Source organism: Protopterus annectens, chromosome 7.part0 (genome assembly GCF_019279795.1).
Source record: "Protopterus annectens isolate FY-2018-M chromosome 7.part0, PAN1.0, whole genome shotgun sequence".
NCBI lineage: Eukaryota > Metazoa > Chordata > Ceratodontiformes > Protopteridae > Protopterus > Protopterus annectens.
This window is the reverse complement of record NC_056739.1, coordinates 143,399,089-143,416,496: the sequence shown is the minus strand read 5'-3', so window position 1 is coordinate 143,416,496 and position 17,408 is coordinate 143,399,089. Positions and strand designations below refer to the sequence as shown.

Sequence of the window (17,408 nt, the reverse complement as noted above, 5' to 3'; positions counted from 1 at the left end):
TATGATTGCCTAGGTCATAAGTGATGGCTTATAAAGATGTTTCTTGTTTAAGAAAAAGGTCAGGAATTGAATAATTTATGTAATGTTGCTTAGGTTATATGATATACAGCAGTATATTTAAGTATAGTGTTTGTAAACGTGAACATGTTAATACAGTTTAATAACTTTTATTTAAATGTAAATTTGCCTGTGTCACAAGTGATAATTCAATAAAGGTGTTTTAAGAAAGAATGCGCCACAAAACTGAATGTCCTTTTTTGGTTTTATTGGTTACAAAATAATATTGTCTGCAAATAAAGCCAACTTTTCTTGATTCCTATACCAATTATTTCCTTGAATTTCTGAGTCCCTTATTTTTTTGCCAATGGCTCTAAATATAATGCAAATAAAGGGGAAAGAGGACACGCCTGCCTGGTTCCTCTGTTCAGACAGGAACCCTCCCACTTTAATTCTTGCCTCTGATCCTTCATATATCCTTCTAATTAACTGTATTACTGTATCAGGGAATGCAAACTTTACCATTGCACTGCTCATAAAGTCCCAGTTTACTCTCTCAAATGCTTTCTCTGCATCAACAGTGGTGTTTTCTTACATTCTGCTTCCCTCTGGATGGATCATCAGTGTTCTGTTAATGTTGTCAAATGTTTGCCCCCCTCCACAAAACCACATTGACCTATATCTATCAAATTTGGCATAACCTATGTGAAGCTGGGTCTGATGGGCCTTTACCATCTTTAGGTATTACATCCACCACAGTTGATTTCCAGGATCAAATTTGGAAACAAGAACAACCAGCACCAGTTTCAAATGTGAAACACCCTTCCAACGTCAATGACCACTTCAGAGTTTATGAACACAGGTTTATTTTGTGCTTTCATCAGTTTATAACATAGACTTCACCAGAATACTTCATCTCAGAAATTAATTCATTTAAGTACTCTAATTAATTATATCATGAGATAAAATTCAACCAATAAAACCCAGCTGATCCCAACATCAATGAATATTTAAAAACCTACATACAAAATACTACATCAACCCCTCTATATATCATTAAAAACACAACAAATCACATAATATGAAAAATAAAAAAAAACTTGATATTACAATTCTTTCACAAAAAAAGAAAAAAAAAAAAATATATATATATATATATATATATATATATAAATACATTAAACATTTAATCAAACTTTATATGAACGCAGTTTTAAATAACTTGTAAAGCTAATACCATCTCATCTCTTTCTAACTTAACTGTTGAGCCTCCTCTACCTCTAACCTTGGCATACTTAAGTAAGAACAATGAATTATTGAAAAATAAATGATTTCACAGTTTTAGATCTGGCTTGATTACAGTGGATATAAAAAGTGTACACACCCCTGTTAAAATGCCAGGTTTTTGTGATATAAGAAAATAAGACCACAATAAATCATTTCAAATCTTTTCCCACCTTCAAATGTGACCTATAACCTGTACAATTCAGTTGAAAACAAACAAATTTGTTAAGGAAAAAAATATAAAAAAATTAAAAAAAGTACAATAAGCTGGTTGCATAAGTGTGCACACCCTTAAACTTATACATTGTTGTTGTTGAAGCACCTTTTGATTTAATTACAGCCATGGTGCTGGCCCACATAAAGTAACAAGAACAAACACAGAGTCTACTCTGAGTAAGTGAAATGCTGTCTGCTGTGTCCATCCTGCAAGTTACTGCTGCCTGGTGGGTTACCACTATAGATCTGATTAACAGCAATTTGAAAGAAAATCCTACACACATATACTCCTTCAAGAACATTAGGATCTCAGGAAAACAACCGTTAATGATAACCAAACCCAACAAACGAGCTGGTCAATGTCTGTACTCCCGAATGCCTTACCCGCATAAATAACTCAAAATGATGTACTCCCATAGCATTACTAAACTTTGGAATACCTTACCCGCATAAATAACTCAAAATGACAGTATAAAAACCTTTGAATCAGCACTAAAATTGCACTACCTAAACAAGCCCTCCTGCCTCTGTCAAACAAACAAGCCTCGTTAAAACTGTCCCCTAATGAAGTCCTATTAAGAAAGGTTCTAATGGCAGGTCCTAATAATATTTCCGCCTTGTGCTCATTAAGCAGTTGTTCTCAAACTCGCACTGCATACGGTACTATTGCACACCCATGCAATGCTGCACATGCAACTTCTTCCCAATGCAACGTAATGCTTAAAGATTAATAATGTAACCTCTGTATTATACTGTATTGCATAGCTCTGCTTACATACATGCATTTTTGATTAATGTGTTATGTTATGTTTGTGGCGCTAAAAGATTAGTAATGTAACTTTGTACTGTATTGCATATCTCTGCTTTTATACATGTATCCTTGATTATTACGTTTTACAATACTTTGTAATACTTTATAATATACGGTGAAGCTTTTCTCCCCCAGCCTCTACTGAAAATGGGTTTCTGACCCAGTGGACTTTCCCAGTCAATAAATAAATACATAAAATGCTTTCTTTGCAGTGGGGTCCCTTCTCTCTATGATGTGGGGGCATATCCCCAGTCTTTAAATATACCACCTGCAAGGCTACAATAACTCAGACAAAAGGGGAATTGGTGGGACATCAATGATAATCCCCTTAGAATTCAAGAATTCAGGAGCTGTGCACCCCTCTGATGTGGAACTCTGCTTCCATGTCCCCAGTCTCTAAGTATGCTATCGCTGAGGTTTCACTAACTTAGATAAAGAACAAAGTACACCTGTGTCCCTCTTATCACAACTATAAACGTTTCAGTAGATCAATGTTTCATCATGATGAAATGATGATCAATCATTTCATAAACCTGTATGGATTCTCACAACTGATCACTACCCCTACCCACTACAGTAAAAACGCTACTGGTTCCACAGTTGACTGGATCTTGACCAACTCTCCTAACTACTGTAATCCTTCTACCTTCCCTGACTCTATTAGTGATCATTCTCCCATCTCTATCTTAAGGCAGTCTCCTCATCTCTCCAAGCACCATCTCTACAGAGATTGTAGGAAACTGACTAACTTTTCCCCTGAAACCTTCAACTATAGACTGTCTGCCATCAACTGGTCTTTCCTAAAAACTCTCCTGCTGAATGATGCTGTTATTAAATTCAACCACATTTTCCTTGATGTCCTAAACTGTCTTGTCCCAACTCACAAATTCAGAATCAAATCTAATTTTGCACCCTGGCTCTCCAAAGCTACTCCTGCTTTGATGCATGAAAGAGATGCTCTAGGGAAAAATGGCAAAGCACTAAAACTCTCACTTTCTCCAAGGTTATAAGCAACTCAGAAATTGTGTAAAAAAAGTTATTTTGGATAAACGCTAATATTTCACTAAATTTCAAAGCTCTCACCCAAATGACGCCCAAAAATTCTGGAGTACTATCCACTCCCTGCTCCACTCTGGTTCTCCTACCATCCCTAACCCTTTCCCCCCATCACTCTCCCTCTGAAACTGCACACTTACTCAACGAACACTTCAAAGACAGCATCTCCAAACTCCTACCCTCTGGTGCTCTGCTCATCCCAACTGTTGTGTGTCATCCTCACCTCCCCCTAAACCTCTATGCTCCTCTGTCTCTCAGCCTTTTACCTTGCAACTTGTTTCTACTAAATATATAAAATCCCTGCTTCTTAAACTAAAACCATGCTCTCCCTCCACTGATAAACTCCCGCCTCAATTTCTGAAAATTGCTGCTGACTCTGTTGCATATCCTGTACCTATCTTAATCAACCACTCCATTCAGGAATCTACAGTACTGGAAATAGGGAAATCCTTCTATACCACTCTGTTACATATCCTGTATCTGTCTTAATCAACCGCTTCATTCAGGAATCTACCATACCGGAAATATGGAAATCCTTCTATACCACTCCTCTAACAAAAGTGGCAATGCTGTTGAACCCTCTAACTATAGGCCAATCGCTATTCTCTCACCACTCTCTAAGATCCTTGAAAAATGCATACATACTCAACTACTGTCCTATCTCATTCACAAAAATCTCCTCATCCCCTCTCAACATATTTTCCGCCCTAAACACAGTACCTCGACTGCCTTACTATCCTTTACTCAAAAGGTTGCAGAAGCTAGGGACCAGAACCTCCTTCTCTCCTGTCTATTGCTTGATCTCTCTAAAGCCTTCAACACTGTCTCATCCCATCATTCTTAAACTCTCAGACCTAAACCTCTCTCCTTCTACTCTTGGCTGGTTCCAATCCTACCTTACTGGCAGAAAACAAGCTGTTAGATGGCAGCAGGCTTTCTCACCCTTCCTTGCTGTTCAAACAGGAGTACCGCAAGGCTCCATACTTGGACCTCTCCTTTTTAACACTTTTACCAACAACCTACATCCATCCTGCTGACTCTCATCTGTAATACAATATGCAGATTATTCTACTCTCTTATCTATCTCCAATACTATCTCTGAACTACACTCACTAACACAGAATTCCTTTATCTCTGTTGAAAAATTGCTCAGAAACAATCAACTAATCCTTAACCCTAAGAAAACTCAACTCTTTCTCTTCCTACCTCAGACACTCTCTCGCCTTAAATCCAAATGTTCTCTTTCCTTCCTAGATGGCCTCACTATCTCCTCTGCCTCACACACCAAACTTCTTGGGGTAATAACTGATGACCAACTAAAATTTGGCTTGCACATACAACAGGCCATCAAAAAAAAAACACCAAAAACTTGGACTACTTTATAGGAACAAAAAATTCCTTACTAATGCCACTAAATGCACTTGCACAGGCATTTCTCATACCTAGTCTTCTGTACGCTTCCCCCATCTGTACCAATATCGAAACTATCTCAATGCAGAAACTGGAACAAAAGCACAACAAAATTTCCAGATTTATTCTAAACCAACCACTCTCATCGCATCACTGCCTCTCACTAAAACTTCAGTGGCTGGAATTTCCACACCTTTTCCTACAATCGCAACTCCAGACTACCTTTTCCATACTCAACAAACCCCTCTGCCTGTCCTGCTCTCACCTCCCATGTTACTCTCTATCCCCCCCCCCCCTCCCGGCCTCTCCGGAGTGCTGATCACCATCCTCTCTCAGTTTATAAACACAAAAGGAATATTGAAAAACTACTTTACAAACACTCTGCCTCACTAAATTGGAACAAACTTCCAATCCATATTAGATCCAACCTTTCCTTTCCCTGTTTTAAAAAGGAGCTTAAATCCCACCTACTAAACCTGAAATTATGCCGTTGCCTTGACCACACGTAGTCAGTCTGTCCTACCTTATAACCTGTTGCATCTCCTAACTTTCTTTCTCTGTTAGTAACTTCTGCTTAAACTAACCTCCTAAACCCTCAGCTCTACTACTATAGCCCTAATACAGCCCCCTCCTTTCCCTCCCGTTCTCCACACTATTTATCCCCCCACTTCCTATCAATGTCTATACATTGTCCTTCTTTTGAACAACGATTATCTTTTTGTTTTTACTCTCATATGTAGTAAATTTTAGTCCGCTACTATCAGTGCAACCCTTAATGTTCAGAATTTTTTCCTTTGTTTTTCTCTTTATAATTAATTTCATATTTGCATTATTTTTAATAGTTTTTGTCCTGTATGTTTATCTTTGCTTATGTTTGCTGGGGCTCTTTCCCTTTAGGTCTCCACTGAAAATTGGTTGCTTACTATCAATGCAATGCAAATCGTTAATAACCTTTTCTTTTTTACAATTATTTTGTATTTTGGTTATTTAATATTTATATATTGTCACTTTACCTTTACTTATGTTTGCTGGGGTTTTTTCCCTCGGGTCTCCACTGAAAATGTGTTTGCAAACTCAGTTGGACTAACCCGGTTAACAAATGTGAAATAAATAAAATAAAAATAAATAAATGTTGCATTACTGATTTTTTGGGTCTTTCTGCCATGCAGAAACCCATAACTGGCCTGATTTCCAGAATCTTTACATCATATCTAGCTGATGGACAGATGCCTGGACATCAGGGTATCAGAATGTTGTCTGCTGGCACCATCTGCAAGACTTTCTAAGCACTGAAAAATCAGTCTGATAACTGAGGACAGCACAACCTCCCCCAGTTGTCTGAATTTAAGTAATAAGTAAGGAAAAACACAAGAGGCAGAGAGGGGATGATGGAGATAAGATTACTATCTGAAGAAAAAACCCACTACCCCTTGTACCCAGCAAGGGGGAGACAAGTGACCAGCAGATAAAGGGGTTGGAGGGTGGGACATTGATCTACTCAAACATCTATGGTAAACGGGGCACAACTACAGTATGTTCTTCATAAGTGTTGCAGTACTGATTCTTGGAAGGACTCCCAAATGGGTGGGTGGGTGGTGGGTGGTAGGTCATCTGTATGACCTTAGGAAATAAGGTTTTGCAGGATGGCAGTAGCAAAATCTGCTGTGGAGACATTGCCTAGGTTGTAGCGTTTTGCAAAGGTGTGCACAGAGTTCCATGTGGCTGCCGCTAGGATGGCCCAGGTAGGGACTCCTTTTAGGAAAGCAGTGGTAGCTACCCCACGCCTGGTAGGCTAGGCTTTAATATGCCCAGGTAAATCTTTCCCATGGTGTGAGCACCAGAACTTAATGCAGTTTGCTTTCCGTTTTGAAATGATTTGCTTGAGACAGGCTTGCCATGGTTACCCTCTGTGAAAGCCACCTGTAACTACCCTGCTCTATCACTTTTTGTCCTGTCTAGATAGTACCTGATCCACCTGTGCACAGTGATGGAAGGAAGGACTTGCTCTACCCAGTTCTGTGGGTTTGGGATGAGGACTGGCAGGTGGATAGCCTGGTTTACAGTAAGTTCTGATACCACCTTATGCATAAAGATGTTTTTTTTTCAAGGGTGACCCTATCCTTTGGAGGACGATGAAAGGTTCTTGACACATGGTGGCTTATAGCTCAGAAACTCTCCTAGCTGATATAACAGCTACAAGAAAAGTCATCTTCCAGGTCAGCATTTTTAGGGAGGCAGTGGGGGAAAGTTACTTCTTTTGACACATAATTCATATCCCATGCCAGAATAAAGTTCCTTCTGGGTGGCAACAAGTAAATCCCTTATTTTAGAAAAGATTTATTGTGGGGTTGCAAGAAGACAGTTGGGATACTGTGCAGGCTAGCTGATATGGCAGATGTATGTACTTTAATGCTGGAATAGGAAAATCCTTGTCTAAATAGGCCTGACAGATACTACAAGACTGAGTTAATGTCTACCTGAGAAAGGTTTGTGCTTTTGCTGTGCCACCAGGTGAAGAATCTTTTCCATTTTGCCAGTTATGATTTCATGGTATTGGGTATCCTTGCTTTCCTTAAAATTAAAACTACATCCTTTGGGTAGGATGCATTCCATATTGTCAAAACCCAATCCTGCAAGCTGTTAACATGGGGGTGGATAGGTGGGGGTGGAAGGCAAATCCCTTGACTTAGCTGAGGAAATCTACTTCCTGTAGGGTGCAGAATCTTTCCCGAGTGTCAGGTGGAGGGATAACCACTGATGTTTTGGCCAGGAGGTGGTCACTATGATCATGCTGGGTTTGTCTGCCCTGATTTTTGTTAGCACCCTGGGGATCAGGGGTAAAGGCAGCAATGCACACAGGAATCAGTTTGACTATATGAAAGAGAATGTGTCTGTTTTTCAAGATCCAGTCTGTTTTATTCTGGGGCAGAATTTATGTAGTTACTTGTTGTGGAGAGACAGGCAAACATGTCTGGTGAGGGGATTTCCCACTAAATGTTAGATCCAGGAACACCTCTCTCTTCACTGGGATCTAAAAGGTCCTTGCATACAGAAAATGCCAGGGTAACATTCTGACTGGGAATATAAGAAGCTATGAAGGTTAACCCTATTTCTTGAGCCAGCATCCAAATTGGAAGGCTGTACAGAGGGTAAGACAAAGCTCCCTCTTTTGCTTGTTTATGTACCGCATCATTGTGATGTTGTTTGCAGGCTCCCTGGGCTTAAGTTCTGTTGAAAAGTTTTTATGGCCAGACTGACTGTTAGTAGCTCCTTCTGAATTATATACAACTTTCTATGCTGTGGGGACCAAATACCCTGCACTTTCAGGGAACCTAAGTGCCCCCCCCCAAGACAATGTCTGAACTGTCTGTAGTGATGGTTTTGTCTGCTTCTGGTAAAGTGAAATTCACCTCAGGTTCGTTTGTATAGTGTTCTTCCACCATAGGAGTTCCTTTTCAAGGCATGGAAGCAGAGACAGGAGTGTTTCCAAGGGTTGGGAATGCTACTCCTAAACATTTTTCAGGAACCACTGGAATTTTCTCATGTGTACCTTTTCAAGTGGATCATGAGAATGCATGATGCTGTGTACCTTAACATCATGAGGATGCATGACGCTGTGTACCTCAACATCATGAGGATGCATGATGCCGTGTACCCCAACATCATGAGGATGCATGATGCCGTGTACCCCAACATCATGAGGATGCATGATGCTGTGTACCCCAACATTCTCAGAAATTCTCTTGCAGTGATGAGCTGCTTTGGAAGCGAACTGGTTAGACAGAAAGTCAAAAAGAGTAATCTTGTCTTGGGGCAGAAGGCCTTCTGTTGAACCACATCTGTGAGGGCTCCCAGAAAAGTAATCCTTGTCTGAGGAAGAGTTTGGGATTTTTTAAGATTTAAGGGGAGACTTACCTTCTGAAATGAAGCATCTAGTAGTTCAGTCTTTAACTGATCTGACAAGGTCTGGATCCTGAGCCATGCATGATTGTGGATAAAAATTTGTAAGATGACTAGGGTCTCTGATGTGGATCTTCTCTGACTGAGACCGTCACCTAAGTGGGGGTAAATATGAACTCCTAGAGCTCTGGAATGTACTGTCAGAGGAGCTAGATATTTTGTGAAAACTCTAGGAACAGTGGACAGCCCAAATGGAAAAAAAGCACAGAACTGGAAGTGGGAAGCTGTTGCTACAAGTGTAGACACTTTCTGTGACTGTCTGCTATGGAGACATGGAGGCAAGCATTTAGGTCTATAGTGACCATAGAGGCATCTTGGAAGATCGTGGGCAGCAGTTTTTGCATTTTGAATTTTTGAGATGTTGAGAAACTTGTTTAAATTTGAGAGGTTCAAAATGGGCCTCCAGGTCCCATCTTTTCTTGGAACTAGAGATGTTCTTGAGTAGAAGCCTTTTCCTTCTAGTCCTGGATGAACAGGCTGGATGAATCCTTGGTGAAGTAGTTCCCTGAAGACAGGTAGTAACAGGCTTTCTTGCTCTTTTGATGGTTTTGGAATGCTCAAGAAGGGTGGTATTTCCCTAAAATGAATATAGTGCTCCTTCTCTATGATGTTGAGGGCCATTGATCCCTAGTGATGGTTTTCCATGGGTTTAGGAAGGAGGAGACTCTTCCTGCCCAAGGCTTGGAGGGGAGGGAGGGAAAGCATAAGTGAGGCTGGGGAAGAGCATAGTCACAGTTGTGGTCTGTGCTGGGTGGACTCTTTGGAGTCCTCTGCTCTGTGCGTTTGTTCTAGTTGCCATCTCCTGGATTGTCTTGGTCTTTTGCCATGGAGAGGCCTCTCCTTGTCTTGTTTAGGTGGAAAAGGCCAAGGTTTAGAATTGTAATTCCTACTGTACACCTTGGGGGTCCCAGACAGGTAAAATTCTTTCAGTTTTAATTTGTTTTCCTTTTTTTGTTCGGATTCTCAAAAACTTGTTCAGTTGGAGGACTAAGAAAAAATTCCTTGTCTAATGGAGTATCCAGTAGTTCAGCCTTAACCTGGTCTGACAGGGGCTGGGCCCTGAGTCAAGTATGCCTGTGGATGAAGGAAGCATCTAAGGTATCATATCCACATTTTAGGGCATGTTTGGAGACTTGTAAAGCTTCTCTGGCCGTCTCCTGCATTGTTTAGAAAAGGTTCCATCTGTAAAAGAGTCTGCCTTAGATAGACGTTGTCCTGAAGAGAATCAATGTACTTTAGCATATGCAACTGACAATTCGAACCGCTCACTGCCAGGGAAGCAGCGATACAAGAAGGAACTGACAATTCGAAGCGCTCACTGCCAGGGAAGCAGCGATACAAGAGGGAACTGACAATTCAAAGCGCTCACTGCCAGGGAAGCAGCGATACAAGAGGGAACTGACAATTCAAAGTGCTCACTGCCAGGGAAGCAGCGATACAAGAGGGAACGGACTATTCAAAGTGCTCACTGCCAGGGAAGCAGTGGTGTAAGAGGGAACTGACAATTCAAAGCGCTCACTGCCAGGGAAGCAGCGATACAAGAGGGAACTGACTACTCAAAGCGCTCACTGCCAGGGAAGCAGCGATATAAGAGGGAACGGACTATTCAAAGTGCTCACAGCCAGGGAAGCAGTGATACAAGAGGGAACTGACAATTCAAAGCGCTCACTGCCAGGGAAGCAGCGATACAAGAGGGAACTGACAATTCAAAGCGTTCACTGCCAGGGAAGCAGCGATACAAGAGGGAACTGACAATTCAAAGCGCTCACTGCCAGGGAAGCAGCGATACAAGAGGGAACTGACAATTCAAAGCGCTCACTGCCACGGAAGCAGCGATATAAGAGGGAACTGACAATTCAAAGCGCTCACAGCCAGGGAAGCAGTGGTGTAAGTGGGAATGGACTACTCAAAGTGCTCACTGCCAGGGAAGCAGTGGTGTAAGTGGGAACAGACTACTCAAAGCGCTCACTGCCAGGGAAGCAGTGGTGTAAGTGGGAATGGACTATTCAAAGCGCTCACTGCCAGGGAAGCAGCGATATAAGAGGGAACTGACAATTCAAAGCGCTAACTGCCAGGGAAGCAGCGATACAAGAGGGAACTGACAATTCAAAGCGGTCACTGCCAGGGAAGCAGCGATATAAGTGGGAACGGACTATTCAAAGTGCTCACTGCCAGGGAAGCAGTGGTATAAGCTTTCTTCCTAAATCTGTCTAAAATTAACTTTCCCTGTCATTAAGCAGGGAATGCCTTGTTGGCCCCTTAGGTACACCTTTTGTGTATTCAGTGTAGACTAGAGAAGGGTCAGCCTTTGTCTTTTTGTGAAGGTGTTTGTAATATTCAAGCAATCTAAAACCTGTCCAGCTTCCTATGAGCAGAAGGCAAAGAATCAGGGTGTAAAGCGATGTCTCAAAAACATCAACCAATACAGCATGTACAGGAGGAATAGCCAGTGGTCTGGGTGAAGGCAAGATTAGTAGTTTCTTATAGTTGGCCTAGGCCTGATGAAACTGCTTACTTTCCCAACAGAAAGCCTCCTTCATTTTATGCAGGGTATCCTCGAAGAAAAGGTCCTCACGGGGGAGGTGGAAGAGAGGGTGTCAACCAAATCAGAGTTTGGATAAGTTTGTGAAGGCAAGTGTCCAGATTAAGACAACTCGTCCTTATCCTGAAGTTACAGGAATCTTTCTCTTCCTGAAAAGTTACTTTCCTGCTTCTTTTAGCTGGAGAAGCCTCAGAGGTGGAAGCATGATAATGCTGTCCAGATTTCATGAAGGCCATAATCTTCTGTGCTATTTTTAATAAGGTCTTGGGCTTTGGTCTGAAGAGAAGTGGATGGAGGCAATGGTGAAGGAAAAGAAGTGGTTCATCTTCAGTTTAGGTGTCTACATTAAGGGGGTGACTGGAGGATGAGGTCATCCGACCATGACTTTGGTTGTAACTTCAGTAGTTGAGGAGTCCAGAAAGTCTTTCTCATGACCTAGAGGGTGGATGTCGGAAGCCGAGGTCTGCTGACTGACCTCAGACTCGACCAATGTGTGTGCTGGAGAAGGATTTGTAGGTAGGCCAGAAACCATGGTGGCCTCCAGATGGGTCATGTCAGAGGGTTCAGGCCTAGGGGCTGCAAAGGCACCTAACCTTGGTCATCAGATGACTTATGACCTACAGTTAGTGCTTTCTTCAATTAATTTTGAGGTCCTTGACCTCACAGGAGTCTAATGAAGCCCTGTGGTAGCAGTGACTTGTAACATCACTGGGGAAACTGAAGAGGAGGACTCCCTACAGGCAACTAGTACCTTGGCCCTATATTTTAGAGTTGTCATAGGGAATCTTGCACAGTCAAGACAGTTAGAGACATTATGCTGAGGCTACAAGCAGAACAGACAAAATGAGTGAAAATGTTTATGCAGGAATTGCTTCCCACACATCAAGCAATTGTTTGAACATTAAATTAGTAGAGAAATTTCCACAATGACGTATTTATCTGACTGGAAGAAGAAGGTTCTCTGGAAAAACAAGCCGACCAATAGACTGTGAGCATACTGAGCACACATGAACTGCATTGCACTGCACGGCTAGAAAGAACTGAAGATGTCTCCTTCAGATGCTCTTCTTATACCCTGACATTCAAATGTTGGTCTTTGGACAGCTGTCAGCTAGGGATGATTTAAAGACTCTTGAAATTGAGCCAATCATGGGCTTCTGCACAGCAAGAAGACCCAAAAATCAGTACAACATTGGCTATGGATGTCCTTTTCCTTCATGTTAGTGTGACCTTGGAGTTCAGGTGTGAGGGCAAAGAACCCACATCTGGTGATCCATAGGGCCCAACCAGGGGCCCAACCAGCCACAAAAATACTTTAAGTCAGGTTCTCCATTTGCTGTTATTTTGCAGCAGTCATGTGGGATGGTAGGATAGTGTGGTCGTTATGCTAGGCACTAGGAAGTCAGGCACTGGTAAACCAAAGTAGAACCTAAAATCAGGGGTAGTAAATGGAGTCCTTCTGAAGCAGGTGCCCTAAATTACTTTGTTAATTTATATATTAATTAATTTGTGTTTTTTAACCAGGTAGGTAAGTCTTGTCCTTGGAAACTTTTTAGCTATGACTGAGGTGCATATCATACACAATTACAGAGAAGTCACATAGTTCGCTTGTACAGCATTGCATACAAGCCACATTTTCATTTTTGGGAAAACAGTTAACAATATTCCATACAAATGAAATTCTTCAAGTCTGAACAAAGAATATATAACATTATTTACAAGTTAGCTAAAGAGTTTACATAAGATTCTTCCAGAAGAACGTTCAGGGGAAATCTCTATATTGAGGTAAATATAACCTGCTGTACAGTCAAAATATAAAATTTGTACAGACAGCCAGCAAAAAATATGCTGTGGAACATGATTGCTGTTTACTGTGAATTCAAAGAAATATAAAAAGGATCAGAGTTGTAGGTAGATGAAGTGGGGGCTTACAGTTTACAGAGATGTACAGCTTACAGGAACTGAAGAAGATGTGGATTATCTGAGAGGAGAACCTAGGAAAAGGAGACGTTAGATTGGGGGATGAAAGGGGTACGCTTGTATGCAACACAACTTTGCAGACATTTGAGACAATTTGAAAGTGGCTATTAAGTTAATGGTGTGGGGAAATACAGGGGATGGAGTACCCTGCCTAGCCTTTGTCCATAAAACATGCACATTTGTACATTTCCTTTAAGTGGTCAAGGTGCTTTCTATGAAATGACTTTAGATCAGTTGTTGTGTCTTTCGGCTTATCCTGGTTAGGGGTCGCCACAGCGGAACTCCGGTCCGCTAATGATTGGTAGTTGATTTTTACATGTCGAGTTGCCAGCCCTGATGCACAACCTTCAACAAAGGCACGCCCATTCACGTATGCCTCCACACAGAAGACACGCTAGCTGAGAATCGAACAGGGAGTCTTGCTGTGAGGCGACAACGCTACCGCAGCACCACTACCGCGGGTGTAATTTCTACTGGGATCCTGTTTGGCTTTTGTAGGTATAACTTTTTAAAACCTTCTTTCCCTGATAGTCAGATTGAATGAGTGCCTAACTTGAGCAAGAGCATTATTGTATCATTTCTGAGTGCATTATGGGAGCATTTAATGTGTAGTTTAGATCTAAGGGAGGGGCAACGGGGGTTCGTGGAGGACTTTTTTGGAAAGAGTGGACAGGAGAAGAGCAGCACCCCATAGTACTTTACTCATTGCTTTCAGAGAGCATAAAAGCAACCAGTGGGGTACCACAGGGTTCTCATGCCAAGATGCTCGCCGTTTGCCATATAACTTTCTGATCTCCAAATAAAAAAACAGGAAGTCTGGTTAACCAAATTTGCCAATGACTGTAAAGTGGGTGTTGTGCTTGAATTCCCTTCTGATATACAGAAGCTACAAAGAGAACTTACACATATTAATAGCTGGTGTGCTGACAATAGGCTAAAACTAAATGTTAAAAAAAATGCAACTTTGTTGCATTTGATTAACCAGTCCTCCACTCAGCTTCTAGTACAGAAAATATCCTACTCCTAAGTGAAGATGTGGTACGAGAACTTGGACATGGATAGATAACTCTCCACTGACCATCATATGTTGCAATAGTAGTCAGGAAAGTCTTCTGTATGACACAGCTGATTGCAAAGGGTATTTCCTCGAAGTCCAAAGCCTTCTGTATGACACAGCTGATCGCAAAGGGTATTTCCTCGAAGTCCAAAGAAGACTTGACTCCCCTATATTCTGCACTGATTAGGCCTATCATACGATACAGCATTGCCTTTGGGGTGTACCTTATTCAACATATCAAGCATTTAGAGACAACCCCCAAAGACTCCTGACAAAAAAAGATCTTGGGACTAAAGGACCTGAGCTCTCAAGAGAGGCTGAAGCTCTAGTTCCTGACTTTTTAGATGCAATCTGTGCCTTACCTTCCTGGCCTCTGTCGATCTAGCAGTCTAACACTTCTTATTTCTTTATAAATCAAACAGTCCTGTGAACACTGAAGTGGAAATCTGAACCTGCTTCAGCAAATAACCAAACCACAGTGTAGAGACAGATATGTCATGGAGAGACTACCCCTTCCCTGGAACAAACTTCTTCAGACTACCCCTTCCCTGGAACAAACTCTTCAGACTACCCCTTCCCTGGAAGAAACCTCTTCAGACTACCCCTTCCTTGGAACAAACTTCTTTAGATTACCCCTTCCTGGAACAAACTTCTTCAGACTACCCCTTCCCTGGAACAAACTTCATCAGATCCAGCAAGTGTGATACTCTGCTGTCTTTTAAGAAGAAAGTAAACAATATGGTGAGCATTCATAACTCACTCCTATTACCCCCTTGGAAAAGGAGGTAAGGTCTGAAGGTGGGTAGTGGCAAGGTATAAATGGATATATGAGCCAGCTGTCTTGTACAAACTATGATTGTATTATTCTATCTGCCTAGAATAGGTAGGCAATTGGCTTTATGAAGGGAGACACAGTGGTTTTCAAAGGTTAGTGAACAGACAGATTGTGTTGACAGTTGTCTGAGTTATGCTAGTATTATGAGTTCTATGCGTTTTACGCATGGGCAATCCATATTAAAGTTTTGGAATAAGCATATTTTTTAGTTAGTTATGGTTCTTCTGGCTTCACGGGTGAGAAAGTTAAGCATTCAGTATGTGGCTTTACATTGGGGGATAAGTGCTTAACCACCCTGCTCACAAAAGAAACTGCAATGCTGTCACTCAGTGCAATGTTAAGAATAAGAAAAGACAATGCAGAGGTACAGAACTGTTTAGGTATGTAGCTACCTGTTTTAACTCTGAAGAAGGTAAGCTTTGCCGTATACTTCTAGATGGCAGGTCATTCGATAGTTCTTTGTCACTGTGCAATTTGGAGATCTTCCGTTGCTGTGTATTTACTGAAGATTGATGCTGCTTTTCCGCACATTGTGCTGAGTCAGAGTCAAGCTAAGTAAAAGAGAAACTGTTAAAATGAATGCAAAAAAGGCAGATCTTGTTAGCAGGAATAGATTCTCAATATAATTTTCAGGTATTTAAAAGCACTGCATGCATCTGGGAATCCACTTTAATAAAACAATTTTCCACAGCTCACAGCAGCAACAAAACTAAACACATTCCAGCAAAAAATTACAATCCACCTCAGTGAAAGTATTGGGGTCTATATTACATAGTCGAAGTTCCATAACTTCGAATGACATATATTTGAACACATACGTCCAAAGTAATGGAACTTCAGCTTTGTAATACAGACCCAAAGTATTGTACTATTTTAGATGCACACTTTCCCACAGCCATCTGACTCAGTGAAATTATTGTACTATTTTAGATGCACACTTTCCCACAGCCATCTGACTCAGTGAAAGTATTGTACTATTTTAGATGCACACTTTCCCACAGCCATCTGACTCAGTGAAATTATTGTACTATTTTAGATGCACACTTTCCCACAGCCATCTGACTTAGTGAAATTATTGTACTATTTTAGATGCACACTTTCCCACAACCATCTGACTCAGTGAAATTATTGTACTATTTTAGATGCACACTTTCCCACAGCCATCTGACTACACATAATCCTACCAAGTTTAAAATCATTTTGCCATCAGTTTTCATACACGGACTGTGGAAGACCTTCATTTTGCACACAGCAATACATTTGCCCTCCATTAGCATTTCTACAATGTACATTTATTTAAGTTTTTAGTAACTAGGTGTTGGGAATGTGAACAAAGATATGTTTCGAGGGTGACCTAATGGTTAAGGTGTTTGCCTTACAAACACAAGGTGCATGGTTCGAGTCTCACAAGGGATAATTGGCTAGGCTTACAATGGCTTGCAAGGGCAGTTAGCCTAGTACTAACATATAAACCTAACCTATGAACCTATGTTTTAGCAAACCATGTGCATCTTACATGCATGACACGGCCTCCTTCAGGCAAACTGGATGATGGAATTAATTACATGGGTGTCAGAATCTCTGGCAGCCATGACAAGGGACATATATTAGGTCTTGTCTGGAGAATATCTAAGACAGTGTTCAGTTAGGATTGGTAGGCCTTGATCAGATTTTAAAAATAGGGATCCACTGTCCTGGATGAATGCTGACATTTTGCCAAAAGAAAGAATATGCCTGGAAACTGAGTTACTTTTATTCTTTTACTAAGAACTTGCCGTACTGCTCACTTGCTTCTATTATTGTGAATGTTCAAAAATCCAAAAAAGTTTGACATTAATCTTGTTCTGTGAATTACTGAATGAAGTAATAACATCTCATCTATGACTTGAAACTGTGTTACAATACAACCCATTAAGTATGGCCAAGGTCATGACTGAAAAGGATCCTCAGACCAGTCCACATAACCTGCGAATAAATAAATATTTTATGTATATGTTACATGGTTAGAGTTACACATTTCCCATACCTTGATAGATGTGGCTTCTGGTCTTGAACCTTGCATATACCCAGAAAGATGATAAGAATAATGCAGCATGCAGTAGAAATGCCCTGGAAAGCAAATAAATGAAGACAAATATAACTCAACCTCCTAAACATTAAACCATACTTAAATAGATCAGTTCTCAAATGGTGAGGTTATGTACAAAATAAATTAAAAATGTAGTATTCATTTACATGGAATCAGGCTAGCTGCAGAGAG

General features: G+C 41.0%; 1 protein-coding gene across 3 annotated transcripts in view; it reads right to left on the bottom strand.

Moving 5' to 3' along the window:
* LOC122806293 (F-actin-monooxygenase mical1-like) overlaps positions 1 to 17,408 on the bottom strand; it is a 1,110,237-nt gene that overhangs the window by 216,647 nt on the left and 876,182 nt on the right. For all 3 annotated transcript variants that reach the window (XM_044076589.1, XM_044076591.1, XM_044076590.1), the window contains exons 18-19: positions 17,175 to 17,257; positions 15,541 to 15,699 (exon numbers count right to left, since the gene is read on the bottom strand). In XM_044076589.1, the coding sequence (XP_043932524.1) occupies positions 15,541 to 15,699; positions 17,175 to 17,257 (242 nt within the window). The remainder of the gene's footprint in view (positions 1 to 15,540; positions 15,700 to 17,174; positions 17,258 to 17,408) is intronic.